Below are 21,349 nucleotides of genomic sequence, written 5' to 3'. Positions count from 1 at the left end.
TTATTATATATTTTATTTTATTTATTTATAGATTTATCTGTCTATTTGTATGTGTGTGTTTCTATTTGATGGCAGAGAATTCAAATGTGATGGAGAGCTTATGGAATCGTTGGGAAGAGCACAGGGCAGTACATTCTTCATATATAATTTATAGTCTTATTTTTCTCAGTTCATAGCTCTCTAACCCCTTGACTGCGGATTTCCTACAAGAAGACCTCACCAAGCTACAGAAATGGATCAAAAAGTGGCTGTTAAAATTCAATGAAGTAAAATATAAAGTCCCGCACCTTGGGAGGGGATATCCAGCACACAAATATCACATGGGAAACACTCCACTATCCACCACAGAGGCAGAGAATGACCAGGGAGTATATGTTTCCAGGCTACTAGTGAAGGGATATCCAGCACACCAATACCACATGGGAAACACTCCACTATCCACCACAGAGGCAGAGAAAGACCTGGGAGTGTATGTTACCAGGCTACCAGTGAAGGGATATCCAGCACACCAATACCACATGGGAAACACTCCACTATCCACCACAGAGGCAGAGAAAGACCTGGGAGTGTATGTAACCAGGCTACCAGTGAAGGGATATCCAGCACACCAATACCACATGGGAAACACTCCACTATCCACCACAGAGGCAGAGAAAGACCAGGGAGTATATGTTTCCAGGCTACCAGTGAAGGGATATCCAGCATACCAATACCACATGGGAAACACTCCACTATCCACCACAGAGGCAGAGAAAGACCTGGGAGTGTATGTTACCAGGCTACCAGTGAAGGGATATCCAGCACCAATACCACATGGGAAACACTCCACTATCCACCACAGAGGCAGAGAAAGACCTGGGAGTGTATGTTACCAGGCTACCAGTGAAGGATATCCAGCACACCAATACCACATGGGAAACACTCCACTATCCACCACAGAGGCAGAGAAAGACCTGGGAGTGTATGTTACCAGGCTACCAGTGAAGGGATATCCAGCACACCAATACCACATGGGAAACACTCCACTATCCACCACAGAGGCAGAGAAAGACCTGGGAGTGTATGTTACCAGGCTACCAGTGAAGGGATATCCAGCACACCAATACCACATGGGAAACACTCCACTATCCACCACAGAGGCAGAGAAAGACCTGGGAGTATATTCTTCCAGGCTACCAGTGAAGGGATATCCAGCACACCAATACCACATGGGAAACACTCCACTATCCACCACAGAGGCAGAGAAAGACCTGGGAGTATATTCTTCCAGTCTACCAGTGAAGGGATATCCAGCACACCAATACCACATGGGAAACACTCCACTATCCACCACAGAGGCAGAGAAAGACCTGGGAGTATATTCTTCCAGTCTACCAGTGAAGGCTCTAATGACATACGATTAAATAGTATCTCATTTCTTTCCGCTCACACATACACGCTAACTAAGCCTTTGATAACCATTCTCTTGAGAGCTCCAACGAAATGAACAATGATTGATTCCACGTTTCTAGGAAGAAGTAGGGAGGGAAAGGAATGTCAACTGAAATGAAGAGGGGTGAGGGAGGTACTTGAAGGTGAAAGTACATGGGTATCAAAGGGCCGCTGTGTATGTAATGGATATGCGAGTCTGGGAGAAGGAAGATAATGTTTATAGTGATAAGGAGTATGAGAATGGTGATGAGGATAAGGATGATATTGAGAAGGAAGAATAGGAAGATGTATAAAGTTGGAAAGTTTCGTTTAGTCGGCGCAACATCTGTGGTCATATGCCGGAGAGAGACAGAGGGGAAGGAATTATAGGAGAAAGGAACAGACCCCAGGAGACGGGACACAACCCCCGATTAATACCTGGTACCCATTTACTGCTGGGCGGACAGGAGCGTATGGTATCGGAAAAGCCGCCCAAATTTTTCCACTCCGCCCGGGAATCGAACCCGGGCTCTCTCGATTGTAGGCCCCCAGAAAATGTATAATGAGAGGTTGAAAGATACAGGAAGACTATTGCAATGGGTGGAACAAGCAAGATGAAAAAGGAGAGGAAGAGGAGGAGGAGCTGGGGCATGGGATGAGAGGGCTGTCAGGGCTGGTACATCTTTATCTCCCTCACCGTAAACACAGCACCCACCAGACTACTACTCGTCCATCCTGTAAACATGCCTCCTCCCCTCCCCACTCCTCCTCCTTCTCCTCCTCCTCCTCCTCCTCCTCACTCACAACACCGAACAGTAACCTCGTCCACCCTCGTGCGACTTTTCCTGACCTCCATTAACCCCTTGACTGCGAATTTCCTACAATAAGACATCACTAAGCTACAGGAATGGAACAAAAAGTGATTGCTACAATTCAGTGAAGAAAGATGTAAAGTCATGTACCTTGGGAGGGGATATCCAGCACACCAATACCACATGGGAAACACTCCACTATCCACCACAGAGGCAGAGAAAGACCTGGGAGTGTGTGTTACCAGGCTACCAGTGAAGGGATATCCAGCACACCAATACCACATGGGAAACACCCCACTATCTACCACAGAGGCAGAGATAGACCTGGGAGTGTATGTTACCAGGCTACCAGTGAAGGGATATCAAGCACACCAATACCACATGGGAAACACTCCACTATCCACCACAGAGGCAGAGAAAGACCTGGGAATATGTTAACAGGCTACCAGTGAAGGGATATCCAGCACACCAATACCACATGGGAAACACTCCACTATCCACCACAGAGGCAGAGAAAGACCTGGGAGTGTATGTTACCAGGCTACCAGTGAAGGGATATCCAGCACACCAATACCACATGGGAAACACTCCATTATCCACCACAAAGGCAGAGAAAGACCTGGGAGTGTATGTTACCAGGCTACCGGTGAAGGGTATCCAGCACACCAATACCACATGGGAAACACTCCACTATCCACCACAGAGGCAGAGAAAGACCTGGGAGTGTATGTTACCAGGCTACCAGTGAAGGCGAAATCCATGCCAATCGCAGCGGACGGGTTAATACCGCCGCGTTAAAGTCGAAATGCTGCACACTGCCAGTATCAGAAATTCATACCAAAACTTCATTCGTGCAGCATCAAACTTCATCAGACTTCATATCCCAGTTTGGTAGTGGCGCGGGCGAACTTTATTTCAAGTGGCTGCCATGATATATGTCTAGCTTGGGCCATGGTGCTCCCCGGTTCCAATCTTGTCCGAGGTCGTTGAAGAGAGTTGATTGATGACCTGACCGCATTCGTCATATCGTCACCCTTAAAATAATCGCCTAAGTCATTTTTCAGCGATTTCCAGGTTTTTGTCTACATCAATTTTTAACACGTCACGCCCGTTTCTGTATAGTTGCCTTCGTCATTCAGGGTTTGAGTGTTCTAGAATTGACCTTTTCATTTCTGCCTAAATCTTAAGCCAAATGAGATGATGACAGTTCTTTTCTGATTTCCTGTAAAGTAGAAAATAATGTCTTAGGCGGTTTGTTTACGACGGTGACGATATATCGGTAGTTTTAAGCTTATTTTTTTACATATTATTGATTTTTTATTGATAATTACTCATCACTACCTTAGTAGAAAACTTCCCGCAAATTGGAGTGACTAGCGAAGAAATAGCTCAAGGGGCAGTATGCTCAAAACTCTCCCTTAGAATGTCTTGAGAGGTTCTACTGCAACGATTAGCTCAATTGAGTTCCGTGAGCCCGATGCTTTGTTCCCTTCGGCCTACCATTGGCCAAGTGTCTGGGAGGCAAACAGTCATGCCCGGTGACGCTCCAGGCAAGGATTCAGTGATGGTCAACCAATCACATGCAAGTAATGGATAAGCTGATGTTTGAAAACAGGACAAAACGTTCTTGGCTGAAACTGGAAATGAAAACCAATTGGCTGATAAATATTTCTTAACAGGCTTTTTTTTTCACAACAAAGAAGACAGCTCAAGGGCACTAAAAAAGGTAACAGTGATAAAAAGCCCGCTACTCGCTGCTCCTAAAAAAAAGAAAAAGAATCAAAAGAGGTGGCCGAAAGAGAGGTCAATTTCGGGAGGAGAGGTGTCCTGATACCCTGCTCTTGAAAGAGTTCAAGTCGTAGGCAGGAGGAAATACAGATGAAGGAAGATTGTTCCAGAGCTTACCAGCGTGAGGGATGAAAGAGTGAAGATGCTGGTTAACTCTTGCATAAGGGGTTTGGACAGTATAGGGATGAAAGAGTGAAGATGCTGGTTAACTCTTGCATAAGGGGTTTGGACAGTATAGGGATGAAAGAGTGAAGATGCTGGCTAACTCCTGCATAAGGGGTTTGGACAGTATAGGGATGAGCTACCACATGTACAAGTCATATGGCTTAAAAAAAACTAAACATTTTCATTCCCTGATACATTGAGACTGTCTGAACCATGCACTAAGATAATTATAGTTCCCACCTGGCCTTATGAGTAGCGATATTTTTTTTACTTTACGGGAAGTGAGATTATTTATACACAACACATCATGTCCGTAAATTCCAATAATGAATTACCGATCGCTGCGGCGTGTGGTGTGCTGACCTTGACCCAGCGACGCTTGTTCACCACGACCTGTTAGCTGCGTGGATCATGTTTCTTAATGGTCCCTCCAAGCGAGAAAAATGAGAAAAAAATCACCTCTCACACAAACCATTTCATAATATATATCAAAGCATTTGTGATCAGATTATGTATCATCTATTTTGGGGGTTTATATCATGGCACAAATTCGGCCCGTCACTGCTACACGGTAAATCCACAAATTTGGCCCGTCGCTGCTACACGGTAAATCCACAAATTTGGCCCGTCGCTGCTACACGGTAAAGCCACAAATTTGGCCCGTCGCTGCTACACGGTAAATCCACAAATTTGGCCCGTCGCTGCTACACAGTAAAGCCACAAATTTGGCCCGTCGCTGCTACACAGTAAAGCCACAAATTTGGCCCGTCGCTGCTACACAGTAAAGCCACAAATTTGGCCCGTCGCTGCTACACAGTAAAGCCACAAATTTGGCCCGTCGCTGCTACACAGTAAAGCCACAAATTTGGCCCGTCGCTGCTACACAGTAAAGCCACAAATTTGGCCCGTCGCTGCTACACGGTAAAGCCACAAATTTGGCCCGTCGCTGCTACACGGTAAAGCCACAAATTTGGCCCGTCGCTGCTACACGGTAAAGCCACAAATTTGGCCCGTCGCTGCTACACGGTAAAGCCACAAATTTGGCCCGTCGCTGCTACACGGTAAAGCCAAAATTTGGCCGTCGCTGCTACACGGTAAGGCCACAAATTTGGCCCGTCGCTGCTACACGGTAAAGCCACAAATTTGGCCCGTCGCTGCTACACGGTAAAGCCACAAATTTGGCCCGTCGCTGCTACACGGTAAAGCCACAAATTTGGCCCGTCGCTGCTACACGGTAAGGCCACAAATTTGGCCCGTCGCTGCTAACGGGTTAAAACTGGGCCTGACCCCTGAACACTGCTTGGTCGGCCTTAATACTTAGCTTAGGACTTACTACACCTTACAATTATGAATACTGGATGAGAGGAGAAAAAAATCAGCTCGCTCTGAATTGTTCTTGATGCAGTTTTCCCGACTGTAAACCAGCTTAACCCTACAAGCACCGAGGGGGGCAAATCTGGCCGAACTGGTAGCGTACTGGGCCCACATTCACCGCGTGATGGACGACGCGGGTTCGAATCCCCACGCTACCACTCGGATTTTTCAGTCACCGCCGAGTGGCTTAAAACTACCCACATGCTGTCCTGAAGACCACCCATCAACCCGGACTCTAGAGGAAGCCGTCCAAGCGAATCAAGAACGAGTTCCGGGGGGCAGCATGAGCCAATGCAAGATGGCGCCACTATAAACACTCGCCTGCGCCAGAACGGGCTGGGCCGACCATCAGGCCCCACCTGGAAGAAGCCTTGGGCCGACCATCAGGCCCAACCAGGAAGATGCCTACCGGCGCAACAGGCAACGACGTAAAAAAAAAAAAAAAAAAAAAAAACTCCTGAGCCACTTCTATCAAAACGATACACTTTTTGTTACTATCAATTGTAAAAGAAAAACAGTCTTACAGAAAAACGCAGAAAATACCCTGGATTAACATGTGATATCAATAAGAAGCATATGAATCTTCGTTATTTTGCTACACACGAATATTTAGAGGAACCGACGCCAATCATTTTGAAACACAGAATATAAGAACATAAGAACGTAAGGAGTCTGCAGATACATTATTGTTTTGCACTATTGATTCGGTACCAGTGCTTAGTGTTCATGAGCGTTATCGTTGTTCAGATAAATGAGTACGATGCTTGGTGTTACAGGCGCGAAAATTTGAAAACGTCGGAACTTATAGGGTTGACACGTCACAGTTATCTCTGGCTTTCTTTGATGAAAAAAATGGGAAGCAAAAGAAATAACAGAAGATAGGGAAGAGGCAGGCGTAGGCAGAAGAAAGGGGGAGGTAATAACATAGGAAAGGAAAGGAGTAGAAAAAGAGAGGAAGATATTAGATGAAAGCAGAGAAGCGCAGAGGGCAAGGAAAGGGGAAAGGGAAAAGATAGGGAAAGGAAAAGATAGAATTGGAAAGCAGAGGAAGAAGCAGAGGCAGGGAGGAGGAAGATGAAAGTAAGGAAAAGAGAAAGAAAGGGATAGAAGAGGGAAAGGGAGATATGGAATTGGAAGGGACGGGAAAATAACAGAGGCGAGGGAAAGGAAAAGGAAATTAAGGAAAAGAGAAAGTCAAGGAAAACGGAGAGAAAAGGATAATAGGAGAAACGGAAAGATGAAATTGGAAAGGAGAGGCGGATAATGAAGGCGGAGAAGAGGAAGGGGAAGGTAGGGAAAAGATTAAGACAAGAAAAGAAAAATAAAGGGAGGAGATTTGGGAAGGGAAAGATAAATGTCCACAAGTCATCTCCCTGTTTTTTTTTGTGTGTGTTTTTTTACGTCGTGGCCTATTGCGCCGGTAGGCTTCTTCCCGGTGGGGCCTGATGGTCGGCCCAAGGCTTCTTCCCGGTGGGGCCTGATGGTCGGCCCAAGGCTTCTTCCCGGTGGGGCCTGATGGTCGGCCCAAGGCTTCTTCCCGGTGGGGCCTGATGGTCGGCCCAAGGCTTCTTCCAGGTGGGGCCTGATGGTCGGCCCAAGGCTTCTTCCCGGTGGGGCCTGATGGTCGGCCCAAGGCTTCTTCCCGGTGGGGCCTGATGGTCGGCCCAAGGCTTCTTCCCGGTGGGGCCTGATGGTCGGCCCAAGGCTTCTTCCCGGTGTGGCCTGATGGTCGGCCCAGCCCGTTCTGGCGCAGGCGAGTGTTTATAGTGGCGCCATCTTGCATTGGCTCATGCTGCCCTCCCGGAGCTCATCTTTAATCCTAGAATCTAGAGTCCGGGTTGATAGGTGGTCTTCTGGACAGCATGTGGGTAGTTTTAAGCCACTCGGCGGCGGCTGAAAAATTCCAGCTTGGTGGCACCGGGCGGGGATTGAACTCGCGTCGTCCTGAACGCGGCGCCGTCACGCTATCCATTCAGCCACCGCCTCCCCTAGTCCTTGTTAATCTTTCCTCTTTTCCTCTTCTCTCCTGCACACGATATGTCTAAATCACCTTCATTTCTTCTTCCCTCTGCCGTGGTCCACTGATCGTCTGTTTGCCTATCTTATAATTCTTTTGGTTTTCTTTCCCCTCTCTCCTTCTCTTAACTTCCCATTTCCTCTTCCCTCATTCGTACAAGCCTCCTTCACTCTGTCCCTTTCCTTTCACTCTTTCATTGTCCACACTTTTTTTCTTAACGTGTCCGCCTGTAGCGCCGGTAGGCTTCCTTGAGGGGCCTGGATGGTGTTTGGCCCCAGCCCGTCATGACGCAGGCAAGTGTTTATAGTGGCGCCATCTTCTCTTGGCTCATGCTGCCCCCCGGAACTCGTTCTTGATTCACTTGGACGGTTTCCTCTAGAGTCCGGGTTGATGGGTGGTCTTCAGGACAGCATGTGGGTAGTTTTAAGCCACTCGGCGGTGACTGAAAAATCCCAGGTGGTAGCGTGGGGATTCGAACCCGCGTCGTCCATCATGCGGTGAATGTGGGCCCAGCACGCTACCACTCAGCCACCGCCTACTTATTGCCCACTTCCTATTTTGTCCTCTCGTTTTATTTCATCTCTTTCTCTTTCTTTCTTCCTTTCATATAATCTTTTTTTTTTCTTTTTTTTTCCTTCTTCCCTCGACAAACAATTCTATTCACTTTCCTTCCTTATTCCTTCTTCCTCTGTTCGCTTTCTATTTTGACCTATTGTTTTATTTCTCCCTCTTTCCTTATTCTCTCTTCGTTCACATTATCCCTTATTCTCCCTCTTCCCCTCTTCCCTCGACAAGCAATTCTATTCACTTTCCTTCCTTATTCCTTCTTCCTCTGTTCGCTTTCTATTTTGACCTATTGTTTTATTTCTCCCTCTTTCCTTATTCTCTCTTCGTTCACATTATCCCTTATTCTCCCTCTTCCCCTCTTCCCTCGACAAGCAATTCTATTCACTTTCCTTCCTTATTCCTTCTTCCTCTGTTCGCTTCCTATTTTGACCTATTGTTTATTTCTCCCTCTTTCCTTATTCTCTCTTCGTTCACATTATCCTTTTATTCTCCCTATTCTTCTTCCCTTCTTCCCTCGACAAGCAATTCTATTCACTTTCCTTCCTTATTCCTTATTCCTCTGTTCGCTTTCTATTTTGCCCTATTGTTTTATTTCTCCCTTTCTTTCACATTATCCTTTGTTCTCCCTCCTTCTCTTCCCCTCTTCCCTCCACATGCAATTCCTTCCACTTTCCTTCCTGCTTTCCTCTTCCACTTTTATAATTATCTCGTTTTCTCCACCCTCTTTCTCTATCTTTCTTCCTCTCATTTTCTCTTTCCTCTTCCTTCTCTCGACACGCCTCCTTTCCTCTTTCCTTCCTCCTTTCCTCCTCCACTGTTACCCTCTTTCCCCTCGACCTTTTCCTCCCCTCTCCACGGCCTCCCTCCCTCTCCCTCTCCCTCCATCCATCCATTCCTCCTTCCCTCCTTCCTGTGTGGGAGGAACAATTTGTCAGACTGGACGTGTTTTCGCTTCTCCTCAAGTTTCAATAGATATATTTTTTGTTTGACCACTTCCTCTCTCTCTCTCTCTCTCTCTCTCTCTCTCTCTCTCTCTCTCTCTCTCTCTCTCTCTCTCTCCATCGTATTTTTTTTCCTTCCTAATCACTAACCGATGGAGGGGAAAAAAAGTATGTGCGTGTGTGTGTGTGTGTGTGTGTGTGTGTGTGTGTGTGTGTGTGTGTGTGTGTGTGTGTGTGTGTGTGTGTGTGTGTGTGTGTGTGTAGCAAGCAGAGAGAGAGAGAGAGAGAGAGAGAGAGAGAGAGAGAGAGTGATATGAGGGTAGTCTAGTCTTACATATGGTGTGTGTTGTGTGGTGAGGGAGGGAGAGAGAGGGGAGGGGAGGAAGGGAGAGAGGAAGGGGGGGGGGCAGTAGGCTGACAGGCTGACGTGTTGTTCTAAGGTACTGACACTTCGAGGTGGTGGTGGGGGGGTGGGGGGCGGGGGAGGGTGGGAAACTGAGATGGGGGGGTGAGAAAAAGCAGGGAAGGATGTGAGGGAGAGAGGAAAGGGTGAGAGGCTGAATAGGAAGAGGAAAGAGAAGGAAATAGAGAGAGAAGGAGGAATAGGAGAGAGTCTGACGGGGAAGAGAAAGGAGGGAGAAGGGGAAGGAGAGAAAAGGAGAGGAAGGAAAGGGGAAATAGAGGAAGGGATAGGAAGAAGGAAGAGGAAAATTGAAAGGAGAGAGGAAAGGGTGAGAGGCTGAATAGGAAGAGGAAAAGAGAGAAGGAGGAATAGGAGAGAGTCTGACGGGGAAGAGAAAGGAGGAAGAAGGGGAAGGAGAGAAAAGAAGAGGAAGGAAAGTGGGAATAGAGGAAGGGATGGGAAGATGGAAGAGGAAAATTGAGAGATGAGGAGAAAGGAAAGGGTGAGAGGCTGAATAGGAAGAGGAAAAGAGAGAAGGAGGAATAGGAGAGAGTCTGACGGGGAAGAGAAAGGAGGAAGAAGGGGAAGGAGAGAAAAAGAGAGGAAGGAAAGAGGGAATAGAGGAAGGGATAGGAAGATGGAAGAGGAAAATTGAGAGATGAGGAGAAAGGAAGGGAGATGAAAGAAAAGAAAAGGATAGGAAGGAAAGGGAGAGTAAAGGAAGGGAAAGGAGGAAAAAGGAAAATAGAGGAAATGAGACAGAGAGAAAAGATTGAACGTCTGAAGAGGAGGAGGAATAGAAAAGGAGATTGGAGGAAATGGAAGGGAGAGGAGAGGGAAAAAAAAGAGCATAGGAACGGATAGAAAGGGAAAAGAAAGGAAGATAGGAGATAGGAAAAAGAAATAGGAAAATAAGGAGAATATAGAGCCGAATAGAAGGGGACGGAAAGAAAGATAGAAAGACAGAGAAAGGGATAGGAAAAGGGAAAGAGAAGGAAGAGAGGAAGAAGAGAGGAAGAGAAAACAAGGAAAACAAAAAAAGGAAATTTGGAGAAAATACAAAAAAGAAAGAAAAAAACAGGAATAGAATATGAGAGAGGAAAAAAGTTGAGGAAAGAAAAATGGAGAGAAATTTAAAAAAAGCGAGAAAGTTGAAAACAAAGTGAATGACCCTTTTTAATTATTATACCTGAAGGAGGCGATTAATTAAGAATACCTGACGAGAGAGAGAGAGAGAGAGAGTGTTCAAACTTAATGATTCTATGGATAATGATGGAATCCTCCTCCTCCTCCTCCTCCTCCTCCTCCTCCTCCTCCTCCTCCTCCTCCTCCTCCTCCTCCTCCTTCTCTTTCCCTCTCGGCTATCACCTCCTCCTCCTCCTCCTCCTTCTCTTTCCCTCTCGGCTATCACCTCCTCCTCCTCCTCCTCCTCCTCCTCCACCTCTCTCCTTCTCGGCCCATCTCCTTCTCTTCTTCCTCCTCGTCCTCCTCCTCCTCCTCCTCCTCCTCCTCCTCCTCCTCCTCCACATTCTCCTCTCTCCTCCTCCTCCTCCTCTCTCCTTCTCGGCCCATCTCCTTCTCTTCTTCCTCCTTCTCCTCCTCCTCCTCCTCCTCCTCCTGATCCCTCACGTGACCCTTGACCTGACCACCCCCTCCCCATCACTCATCCCCCCCTCACTCGCTAAGAAGTCATCCATTCACTATCTCTTGACTCACACAATATTATCGGTATCATTATTATTATTATTATTATTATTATTATTATTATTATTATTATTATTATTATTATTAGTAGTAGTAGTAGTAGTAGTAGTAGTAGTAGTAGTAGTTGTTGTTGTTGTTGTGCCAGTAGCCAAGTATTAAGTAAGGGGTAACTAGCTTTTTTTTTCATATTGATTACACACACGTGGTATGGATGAAAGAGCAAGAAGAGTCGAGTGCTTAGTAGTTAGTACATTGAAAACAGATACATTGTGCATTGCTGTGGTTCAGACACGTGGCAGTATGCGCTACAGTGAGAGTTTGAACATTGGGTAAGAAAGAGAAATGGAAGATCGGGGGTAGCTGGGGCAACGTGAATTAATCCATACATTCATACTTACATACATACATATATACATACATGCATAAACGCATATATGGATACATACATGCATGAATACAAATATACATGCAGGCCTAAGTACATAAAAGCACAGTAACAAACTTAAATACTTTGTACTAATTGATTGGATTCCAGGAGCAGCGAGTAGCGGGCTTTTTTTTTTATATTATTGTTTCCTTTTTTTGTGCCCTTGAGCTGTCTCCTTTGTTGTAAAAAAATGTGATTCATGCACTAAAAAGTTATTTGAGAATTGGAGAGAAATGCTTCCCACTTCAAGTCGTTTGTGGTCCAGTTTCACAGTTCCCCATGACGGGTTCGTAAGCTCCCAAACCAATACCAGAGCCTTCGAAATTTCCTTGTATAGTGTCTGGTGTTTATATTTAAGTTCACAAATTTGATGAAACTATACAGGAAAAGTCTTGTGTATTTAGTGTGGCATCGAAGACCTCACCATTTTGGATTGTATGGGATTCTATAGTTTGGTTCGGGCTGTTACGAAGACACTGTGTTGGACTGTGAAATCGGCTCAAATTTGTCTTCCTCCCTTTCTTCCTCTTCCTTCCCTTCCTCTTCCCTCCCACTGTGACCTGAAGTGTGTTGGGGTTACCGATGGATTGATGGCGAGAGGCAGGGAGGGAGGGAGGAGGAGAGTGCGTGGTGGGAGGGTGCGGGAGGGTGAGAGAGAGGAAGCCCCGGGGAGCCACCACCTGTGAAGGACTCCAGCCACTGAGCCGTGTAACGAGGCATGAGGCGGCCACCCCTTCCTACCCCCAACACTTGTTTCCCATCGTGTCCCCAGTCCTCGCCTTCCTACCTCTGCCATCTCTTTACCCATTTCCACAAACTACCTTCCTACATCCTAAACAATTTTCCTTTCCAAGCTATTTTCCCAACTGTCCCGCCTCTCTAACCCGTCCGCTGCGCTTGGCACGGATTTCGCCTTCACTGGTAGCCTGGTAAAATATAGTCCCAGGTCTTTCTCTGCCTCTGTGGTGGATAGTGGAGTGTTTCCTATGTGATATTGGTGTGCTGGATATCCCTTCACTGGTAGCCTGGTAACATACACTCCCAGGTCTTTCTCTGCCTCTGTGGTGGATAGTGGAGTGTTTCCCATGTGGTATTGGTGTGCTGGATATCCCTTCACTGGTAGCCTGGTAACATACACTCCCAGGTCTTTCTCTGCCTCTGTGGTGGATAGTGGAGTGTTTCCCATGTGGTATTGGTGTGCTGGATATCCCTTCACTGATAGCCTGGTAACATATAGTACCATGTCTTTCTCTGCCTCTGTGGTGGATAGTGGAGTGTTTCTCATGTGGTATTGGTGTGCTAGATATCCCTTCACTGGTAGCCTGGTAACATACACTCCCAGGTCTTTCTCTGCCTCTGTGGTGGATAGTGGAGTGTTTCCCATGTGGTATTGGTGTGCTAGATATCCCTTCACTGGTAGCCTGGTAACATACACTCCCAGGTCTTTCTCTGCCTCTGTGGTGGATAGTGGAGTGTTTCCCATGTGGTATTGGTGTGCTAGATGTCCCTTCACTGGTAGCCTGGTAACATATAGTCCCAGGTCTTTCTCTGCCTCTGTGGTGGATAGTGGAGTGTTTCCCATGTGGTATTGGTGTGCTGGATATCCCTTCACTGGTAGTCTGGAAACACATACTCCCAGGTCTTTCTCTGCCTCTGTGGTGGATAGTGGAGTGTTTCCCATGTGGTATTGGTGTGTTGGATATCCCTTCACTGGTAGCCTGGTAACATACACTCCCAGGTCTTTTTCTGCCTCTGTGGTGGATAGTGGAGTGTTTCCCATGTGGTATTGGTGTGCTAGATATCCCTTCACTGGTAGCCTGGTAACATACACTCCCAGGTCTTTCTCTGCCTCTGTGGTGGATAGTGGAGTGTTTCCCATGTGGTATTGGTGTGCTGGATATCCCTTCGCTGGTAGCCTGGTAACATATAGTCCCAGGTCTTTCTCTGCCTCTGTGGTGGATAGTGGAGTGTTTCCCATGTGGAATTGGTGTGCTGGATATCCCTTCACTGGTAGCCTGGTAACATACACTCCCAGGTCTTTCTCTGCCTCTGTGGTGGATAGTGGAGTGTTTCCCATGTGGTATTGGTGTGCTGGATATCCCTTCACTGGTAGCCTGGTAACATACACTCCCAGGTCTTTCTCTGCCTCTGTGGTGGATAGTGGAGTGTTTCCCATGTGATATTGGTGTGCTGGATATCCCTTCACTGGTAGCCTGGTAACATACTCCCAGGTCTTTCTCTGCCTCTGTGGTGGATAGTGGAGTGTTTCCCATGTGATATTGGTGTGCTGGATATCCCTTCACTGGTAGCCTGGTAACATACACTCCCAGGTCTTTCTCTGCCTCTGTGGTGGATAGTGGAGTGTTTCCCATGTGATATTGGTGTGCTGGATATCCCTTCACTGGTAGCCTGGTAACATACACTCCCAGGTCTTTCTCTGCCTCTGTGGTGGATAGTGGAGTGTTTCCCATGTGGTATTGGTGTGCTGGATATCCCTTCACTGGTAGCCTGGAAACACATACTCCCAGGTCTTTCTCTGCCTCTGTGGTGGATAGTGGAGTGTTTCCCATGTGGTATTGGTGTACTGGATATCCCTTCACTGGTAGCCTGGTAACATACACTCCCAGGTCTTTCTCTGCCTCTGTGGTGGATAGCGGAGTGTTTCCCATGTGGTATTGGTGTGCTGGATATCCCTTCACTGGTAGCCTGGTAACATACACTCCCAGGTCTTTCTCTGCCTCTGTGGTGGATAGTGGAGTGTTTCCCATGTGGTATTGGTGTGCTGGATTTCCCCTCCCAAGGTGCAGGACTTTACATTTTTCTTCATTGAATCGTAGCAGCCACTTTTTGTTCCATTCCTGTAGCCCCTGATAATGTCTTTTTGTAGGAAATCCACAGTCAAGGGGCTAATCATCTTTCCTTTTGCTAACTTTTGCTTCCCTTTTCGTCTTAAGCAAACGTTTCCTTCCTCTTTCTCTTCCCTTTATATTTTCACTCCCCTCTTCCCAAAGCCTCATGCCTTTCTTAAATGTTACCCCCCTTGCCCCCTCTACTACTTGCTTCCCTTCCTTACCTCTTCCATCCTTCTTCCCATCCTCACAAAATCCTTTCCTCACGTTTCCCTTAATACTTCCACTTCCTTCTTCCTTTAGTCCCCTGCCTTACTTAAATGTTACCTCTCTTCCTCCCTTCACCTCCTCCGCAACCACCTTCATCGCTCCTTTTAAAACACTAAACATCAGGCTTTTTCCAAGGCAACACCCTTTATGGCACTTTCCCGACCCCCTGAGGTGCCAGGTGTAAGCAGCGGCACCTTGTAACCATGTGCCGCTGCGGGGGTCGACACCACAGTGGCCACCAGGCGGGGGGGAGGGGGGGGGCTGCCAGCCGCTGCCCACAAACACTGCGAGTGGCGACGGCCCAGCGAGGGTGAAGTGAGAAATATGGGCAAGCAGGGGGCGCTTTAGGCGAGTTTATGGTGGAGGAGGGAAAAGCGAGAGCGTGGGGGTGGAGGGGAGGGGGAGTGGTCTCTGGTTAACCTTCGAAGTAAAGGAGAAGAGGCACGAGGGTATGTGAAGGGGTGAAAAGATTACATTGGGTATAGGGTGTTGGATATGAGAAAGCTGTCAGTGGGATGTGACTGGTGGCAGAAGCTTATGGAAACTGAATTCTGATACCCTACGCCCCTGTCCACCCAGCAGTGAATGGGTACCAGGTATTAATCGGGGGTTGTGTCCCGTCTCCTGGGGTCTGTTCCCTTCTCCTATAATTCCTTCCCCTCCTGTCTCTCTCCGGCATATGACCACAGATGTTGCGCCGACTAAACGAAACTTTCCTTTTTTGGTACTGATAGCTCATATAAGGCACTGGTGTCTCTATGGGACTACTTGTTACTGGCTGCCTTGATAGACTCGTGACGCTGGTGAGTTTGAAATGGCATTAGTGGCCCTGAGGCGGCACGCGCGGGAAACAGATAGCTGCTAAGTTGTACCGACGGGTTTAAGGGCCATATTTTCAAACATTCTTGTGCCAAATCTCACATATTTGACGAGGCTTTCATGAGAGTTTGGGTAATTTTCTTGAGTAGTTTTATGACCCTGGTGGTAGACTGATCCTTCTTCTGTACCATGAACCTAAAAACACTGTCGTTAGAATTCGGTTGATCAACTTTTTGGCCTTTGGAAATAGTTGGTGTGGGAGGTGGAAGCGTTTAACAATACCAACCTAAGACCGTAAGGGTGCGGCCACACTGCACGCGGTTTGCTGGGAGGGTAGAGGGTAGCGGGACTCCTAGCGGGTCACATGTTATCTAATACGAGGGGGCATACAGGACGCGGGTAGCGGGTTTCCTCCAAGCTTACCCGCTACCCGCGTCCTGTATGGCCACTCCTATTAGATAACATGTGTTTGTTCTTGCCTCTGACCCGCTAGGCGTCCCGCTACCCTCTACCCTCCCAGTGCAGTGTGGCGGCATCCTAACAGCTGCTTTGGCTCGTTTAGGCTCTGGTGGGCGTAGGGTGACACTTGGCTATTCGTGGTTTGGAGGTCGTGTTAGTTGCCTTGAGACGAGCGCCTGGATTTTTAAAAGTGATATTAGTCTTCATCAACACTGTGGCTGATTTATCATTTCTGACCCGTTTTTCAAGGCGTGGTTAGTTTTTTTATATCATCATTTACTCCTGAGTTTATAATAAATCGACTTGACTGTAAAAATCAAACACTCCTGAATAACTCGATCCATCCCAAAAATGGAATTACAAAGCCAAGCAAGCCACATAACTGTTAATAAACACTAATACGACGTTTAACCCGGTAGCAGCGACGGGCCAAATTTGTGGCTTTACCGTGTAGCAGTGACGGGCCAAATTTGTGCCATGATATAAACCCCCCAAAATACATGATACATAATCAGATCGCAAATGCTTTGATATATATTATGAAATGATTTGTGTGAGAGGTGATTTTTTCTCATTTTTCTCGCTTGGAGGGACGATTAAGAAACATGATCCCCGCTGCTAAAACAATCTGGCTTAGTGGACGTAAACGTGTTGTAGACCAGTGGTTTTTGTCCCATCCCCCTTCTCCAGCCACTCTTCAGCTGTGGACCCCGACAACGAAGTAGATTAAGTGGACAACACATGACCATCCCAAGGGTCAAATTTGCCACATGGGCCGTGAGTCTGGCACCCCTGATACCGTTAGCTAATGTGGAGCAATTCTAGCATTTCAGCATTCGGTTTTAAGGATTGTGTGCAGTAGTATGAAAATTATTCCGAGCCGTGTCTCCTAATTACAGTACAACAAAAATTAAAAAATAATTAGAATCTCTTTGGACCCTTTGAAATTCTTCCATGGACCCCTGGTTGGAAGCCACTGATCTATAGTATTCCCATTTGAAACTGGCAGGTGGGGTGGAGGGGTCAGCGCCGCCCCGCCGCTCCGCCACACACTCTGGATCTGGATCTGGATTAATGATGCGCAGGGCACCTGTATAAGTGCATAACACGCATATTTGTGTTGGTAGTTGGGGGGACGGGGGAGCTGAGTGTGCAGGGGAGGGAAGTGAGTCAGGTGTAATTGTTAGTGTTGGTGTGTTGTGGTGACAAGTGAGTGTGTATTTGTTTTCTGAATGAGTCTATTGTACCGCAAGACCTCTTACTTCCTGTCATATGTCAGCTATTTACTACCTTTAAGTGAATTTAATTAAGTAATTGGATAATCAAATAAGGTCATATGGCGTCAAGATTGTTTCGTTTTTAGGATGATAACAATGATTTTGTATAAATAACACGACATAAGAACATAAGAAGAACATAAGAACATAGGAGTCTGCAATAGGCCGGTAGGCCTATACGAGGCAGCTCCTCTGAACCTAAGCTCCCGTGTAGCTCCCGTGTATCTTACCCCACCTAATATCGCTGTCCATGAATTTATCTAATCTATTTTTGAATGTGACAATTGTATTGGCACTCACCACGTGACTGCTAAGCCTATTCCACGCATCCACCACCCTGTTAGTAAACCAATTTTTGCCTATGTCCCTGTTGAATCTGAATTTATCCAGTTTAAACCCGTTACTTCGTGTCCTACCCGGTTCTCTTACCAACAAAACCTTCATCCATTTATAAACCTCGATCATGTCTCCACGCACCCTTCGCCTTGCTAGAGAATGCAAGTTTAACTGTTTGAGTCTTTCCTCTTGACAACGTTTCACTTGACAACGTTGTATTTTAACGTTGTCAAGTGTCGTAGTATTTATACAAAATCTTTATTATTATCCTAAAAACGAAACAATCTTAACACTATATGACCTTATTTGATTATCCAGCTACTTAATTGATGGCACTCGTCCCAAGTGGCGCTATAACAGCTGTCCTACTAGGGGTATGACATATTCTTCAGCATTTCCATGAATAGGTTTTATGAGCATGGTGGTAATTTGGCCATTCTGCAGGACCATAAACGTGAAAAAAACATTCATTAAAACCCGATTAATCCCCGTTTCGGCCTTTGGAAATCGTTGATGTGACAGGCGGAGACATCTGAGCATACCGACTCTATAGAACCGCTGGTGAAGGTTGTGTGGCACTGGTCCGCGGGGCTGAGGGAGGTTTGGGGGGGGCGAGTGTGTGTTCAAAGGGAGGAGGGGCGGCAACTGTGATGGCTGGGGACACAAGGAAACAATATTAACGATCATTCCTTTGACTCTCTCTCTCTCTCTCTCTCTCTCTCTCTCTCTCTCTCTCTCTCTCTCTCTCCACCACCACCACGGAGGTAACGAGGGCCGCGCTGCCACACACCGAGTCATCTAAATTTTATGTGAATGCTAGTGCTCTCTCTCTCTCTCTCTCTCTCTCTCTCTCTCTCTCTCTCTCTCTCTCTCTCTCTCTCTCTCTCTCTCTCTCTCTCTCTCTCTCTCTCTCTCTCTCTCTCTCTCTCTCTCTTTTAACTTACTTTATTCCAAATATTTCTCTCTCTCTCTCTCTCTCTCTCTCTCTCTCTCTCTCTCTCTCTCTCTCTCTCTCTCTCTCTCTCTCTCTCTCTCTCTCTCTCTCTCTCTCTCTCTCTCTCTCTCTCTCTCTCTCTCTCTCTCTCTCTCTCCTTTTGTCCATTCCATCTTTCTCTCTCTCTCTCTCTCTCTCTCTCTCTCTCTCTCTCTCTCTCTCTCTCTCTCTCTCTCTCTCTCTCTCTCTCTCTCTGCGTGTGTACAAATATTTCTCTCTCTCTCTCTCTCTCTCTCTCTCTCTCTCTCTCTCTCTCTCTCTCTCTCTCTCTCTCTCTCTCTCTCTCTCTCTCTCTCTCTCTCTCTCTCTCTCTCTCTCTCTCTCTCTCTCTCTCTCTCTCTCTCTCTCTCTCTCTCTCTCTCTCTCTCTCTCTCTCTATATCTCTCTCTCTCTCTCTCTCTCTCTCTCTCTCTCTCTCTCTCTCTCTCTCTCTCTCTCTCTCTCTCTCTCTCTCTCCTTTTACTGTCCATTTCAAATATTTTCTTCCTCTACTTTCCTTTCTCTCTCTCTCTCTCTCTCTCTCTCTCTCTCTCTCTCTCTCTCTCTCTCTCTCTCTCTCTCTCTCTCTCTCTCTCCCTTTTCCTCCTTTCGTTTTTCCTTCCTTCTTTTCTTTTTTCCTCTTTTCCTTTCTCTCTCTCTCTCTCTCTCTCTCTCTCTCTCTCTCTCTCTCTCTCTCTCTCTCTCTCTCTCTCTCTCTCTCTCTCTCTCTCTCTCTCTCTCCTTTTACCGTCCATTTCCAAGTATTTTCTTCCTCTACTTTCCTTTCTCTCTCTCTCTCTCTCTCTCTCTCTCTCTCTCTCTCTCTCTCTCTCTCTCTCTCTCTCTCTCTCTCTCTCTCTCTCTATATACCCACATATAGATCTCTCATTTTCTTTCTCTCTTTCCTTTCTCTCTCTCTCTCTCTCTCTCTCTCTCTCTCTCTCTCTCTCTCTCTCTCTCTCTCTCTCTCTCTCTCTCTCTCTCTCTCTCTCTCTCTCTCTCTCTCTCTCTCTCTCTCCTTTTACTGTCCATTTCAAATATTTTCTTCCTCTACTTCTCTCTCTCTCTCTCTCTCTCTCTCTCTCTCTCTCTCTCTCTCTCTCTCTCTCTCTCTCTCTCTCTCTCTCTCTCTCTCTCTCTCTCTCTCTCTCTCTCTCTCTCTCTCTCTCTCTCTCTCCTTTTACTGTCCATTTCAAATATTTTCTTCCTCTACTTCTCTCTCTCTCTCTCTCTCTCTCTCTCTCTCTCTCTCTCTCTCTCTCTCTCTCTCTCTCTCTCTCTCTCTCTCTCTCTCTCTCTCTCTCTCTCTCTCTCTCTCTCTCTCTCTCTCTCTCTCTCTCTCTCTCTCTCTCCTTTTACCGTCAATTTCCAAGTATTTTCTTTCTCTACTTTTCTTTCTCTACCTCTATCTCTTTTTTCTCCATTCCCATTGTCCCGTGAAACTGCTACATTATTAACATTAGTATTAGCATTATGACACCGCCTTATCGTAATTATACTTATCTATCATGCCCTTTCTTTCATATCACTCACCGTAGAACTGATTAACAATGCTACTTTTGTTACCTGACGATGGGTGTCACGTGACCTGTGGCCGAGAGGTGAGCAGCTCGTAGGAGAATGAATAATGTGCTTCTCCGTGAGTTATGGGAGTTGGAAAGTTTCGTTTAGTCGGCGCAACATCTGTGGTCATATGCCGGAGAGAGACAGGAGGGGGAAGGAATTATAGGAGAAGGAAACAGATCCCAGGAGACGGGACACACTGGGACGTATTTTAAGACACATCAACTATTTCTAAAGGTCAAAGAGGGAATCAATCTGGTTTTCATGAGTTTTTTTAAGGTTCATGGCACAGAAGAAAGGTCAAACTACCACCAGGGTCATAAAACTATCCCTGGAAAGGCCTACAGCTCCTACGAAAGCCTTGTCAAATATGTGAACTTGGGCGACGAACTGTTTTTAAATACGACCCACAACCCCCGATTAATACCTGGTACCCATTCACTGCTGGGTGGACAGGGGCGTAGGGTATCGGAAAAGCCGCCCAAATTTTTTTCCACTCCTCCCGGGAATCGAGGAAGAGGAGGAGGAGGAGGAGGAGAGGAAGCGTTGGGTAGCGATGAGGGGACTGGGGAGAGGGAAAAAGGGGATAAGGAGGAGGAGGAGGAGGAAGATGAGGGGAGTGCGCTGAGGGGACGGGTGGCGACCAAGACACCTTAAGATTTATAGCATGAGTATGTTGCCAGACGCACAACCATTACTGCCCAAACTGTCGTACCCCCTCCCCCTCCCCCCACCCCCACCCCACACACACACAGACGTATATTACCCTCGTTTATGGCGGGGCGTGTGTGTGTGTGTGTGTGTGTGTGTGTTGGTTCAGCTGGCCACGCCCATAACATTGTCTTGGAAGCGACCCAGCGGGCTTACGTTTTCTATATACTGGCGCTCCGCACATTCCTCAGCGACGGAAGATATAATGGCTTCACAAATTACCCCCAGTGTTTAGGTAGGGCCCCGCGTCTCCCCCTGTAACTCAAACCTGTCAGAAGGAGCCTCGCGATAGTTTGGGTGATATTTCAAAGCCACGAAGGCAAGACGGGAGTAAGCACACTATTTCTCTGTCCACAGTTGCAGATACACCAGACAGCATTCATCGGTTCTCTGTGCAGGAAGGGGTGAAGGAATTTGCGTGAAAGGTGATATCGAGATTATGACGCAGGGGGTAAATGTCTGTCGAAGAGATGTAGTGGTTATT

The 21,349-nt window shown here is 46.9% G+C and overlaps 2 protein-coding genes and 1 long non-coding RNA gene across 5 annotated transcripts in view; 2 read left to right on the top strand and 1 right to left on the bottom strand.

Annotated features, from left to right (window-relative positions):
* The window catches only part of LOC127002546 (T-box transcription factor TBX6-like), a 39,723-nt gene extending 39,531 nt beyond the window's left edge, over positions 1-192 (top strand). The window contains exon 7 of the mRNA XM_050868628.1: positions 170-192. Within this exon, the coding sequence (XP_050724585.1) occupies positions 170-192 (23 nt within the window). The remainder of the gene's footprint in view (positions 1-169) is intronic.
* Positions 193-379: 187 nt separating this feature from the next.
* On the bottom strand, positions 380-2,998 carry LOC127002335 (uncharacterized). 3 transcript variants are annotated; one of them, XR_007755962.1, is made up of 4 exons: positions 2,940-2,998; positions 2,547-2,645; positions 759-1,151; positions 380-560 (listed from the first exon to the last, which is right to left on the bottom strand). It is a non-coding gene; the product is annotated as an uncharacterized LOC127002335 (long non-coding RNA). The 3 variants fall into 3 exon arrangements; XR_007755964.1 differs by having other exon boundaries at positions 380-758; positions 954-1,151; positions 2,940-2,997; XR_007755963.1 differs by lacking the exon at positions 2,940-2,998 and adding an exon at positions 2,743-2,853.
* A 9,611-nt stretch (positions 2,999-12,609) lies between these two features.
* Positions 12,610-21,349, top strand: part of LOC127002545 (uncharacterized) — a 28,484-nt gene continuing 19,744 nt past the window's right edge. The window contains exons 1-3 of the mRNA XM_050868627.1: positions 12,610-12,653; positions 13,545-13,742; positions 14,137-14,334. Of these exons, the coding sequence (XP_050724584.1) occupies positions 13,585-13,742; positions 14,137-14,334 (356 nt within the window). The 5' untranslated portion in view covers positions 12,610-12,653; positions 13,545-13,584. The remainder of the gene's footprint in view (positions 12,654-13,544; positions 13,743-14,136; positions 14,335-21,349) is intronic.

Source organism: Eriocheir sinensis, chromosome 23, assembly GCF_024679095.1.
Source record: "Eriocheir sinensis breed Jianghai 21 chromosome 23, ASM2467909v1, whole genome shotgun sequence".
Lineage (NCBI taxonomy): Eukaryota > Metazoa > Arthropoda > Malacostraca > Decapoda > Varunidae > Eriocheir > Eriocheir sinensis.
Note: the sequence above shows the minus strand (reverse complement) of the source record. Positions and strands in the feature narration are given on the sequence as shown.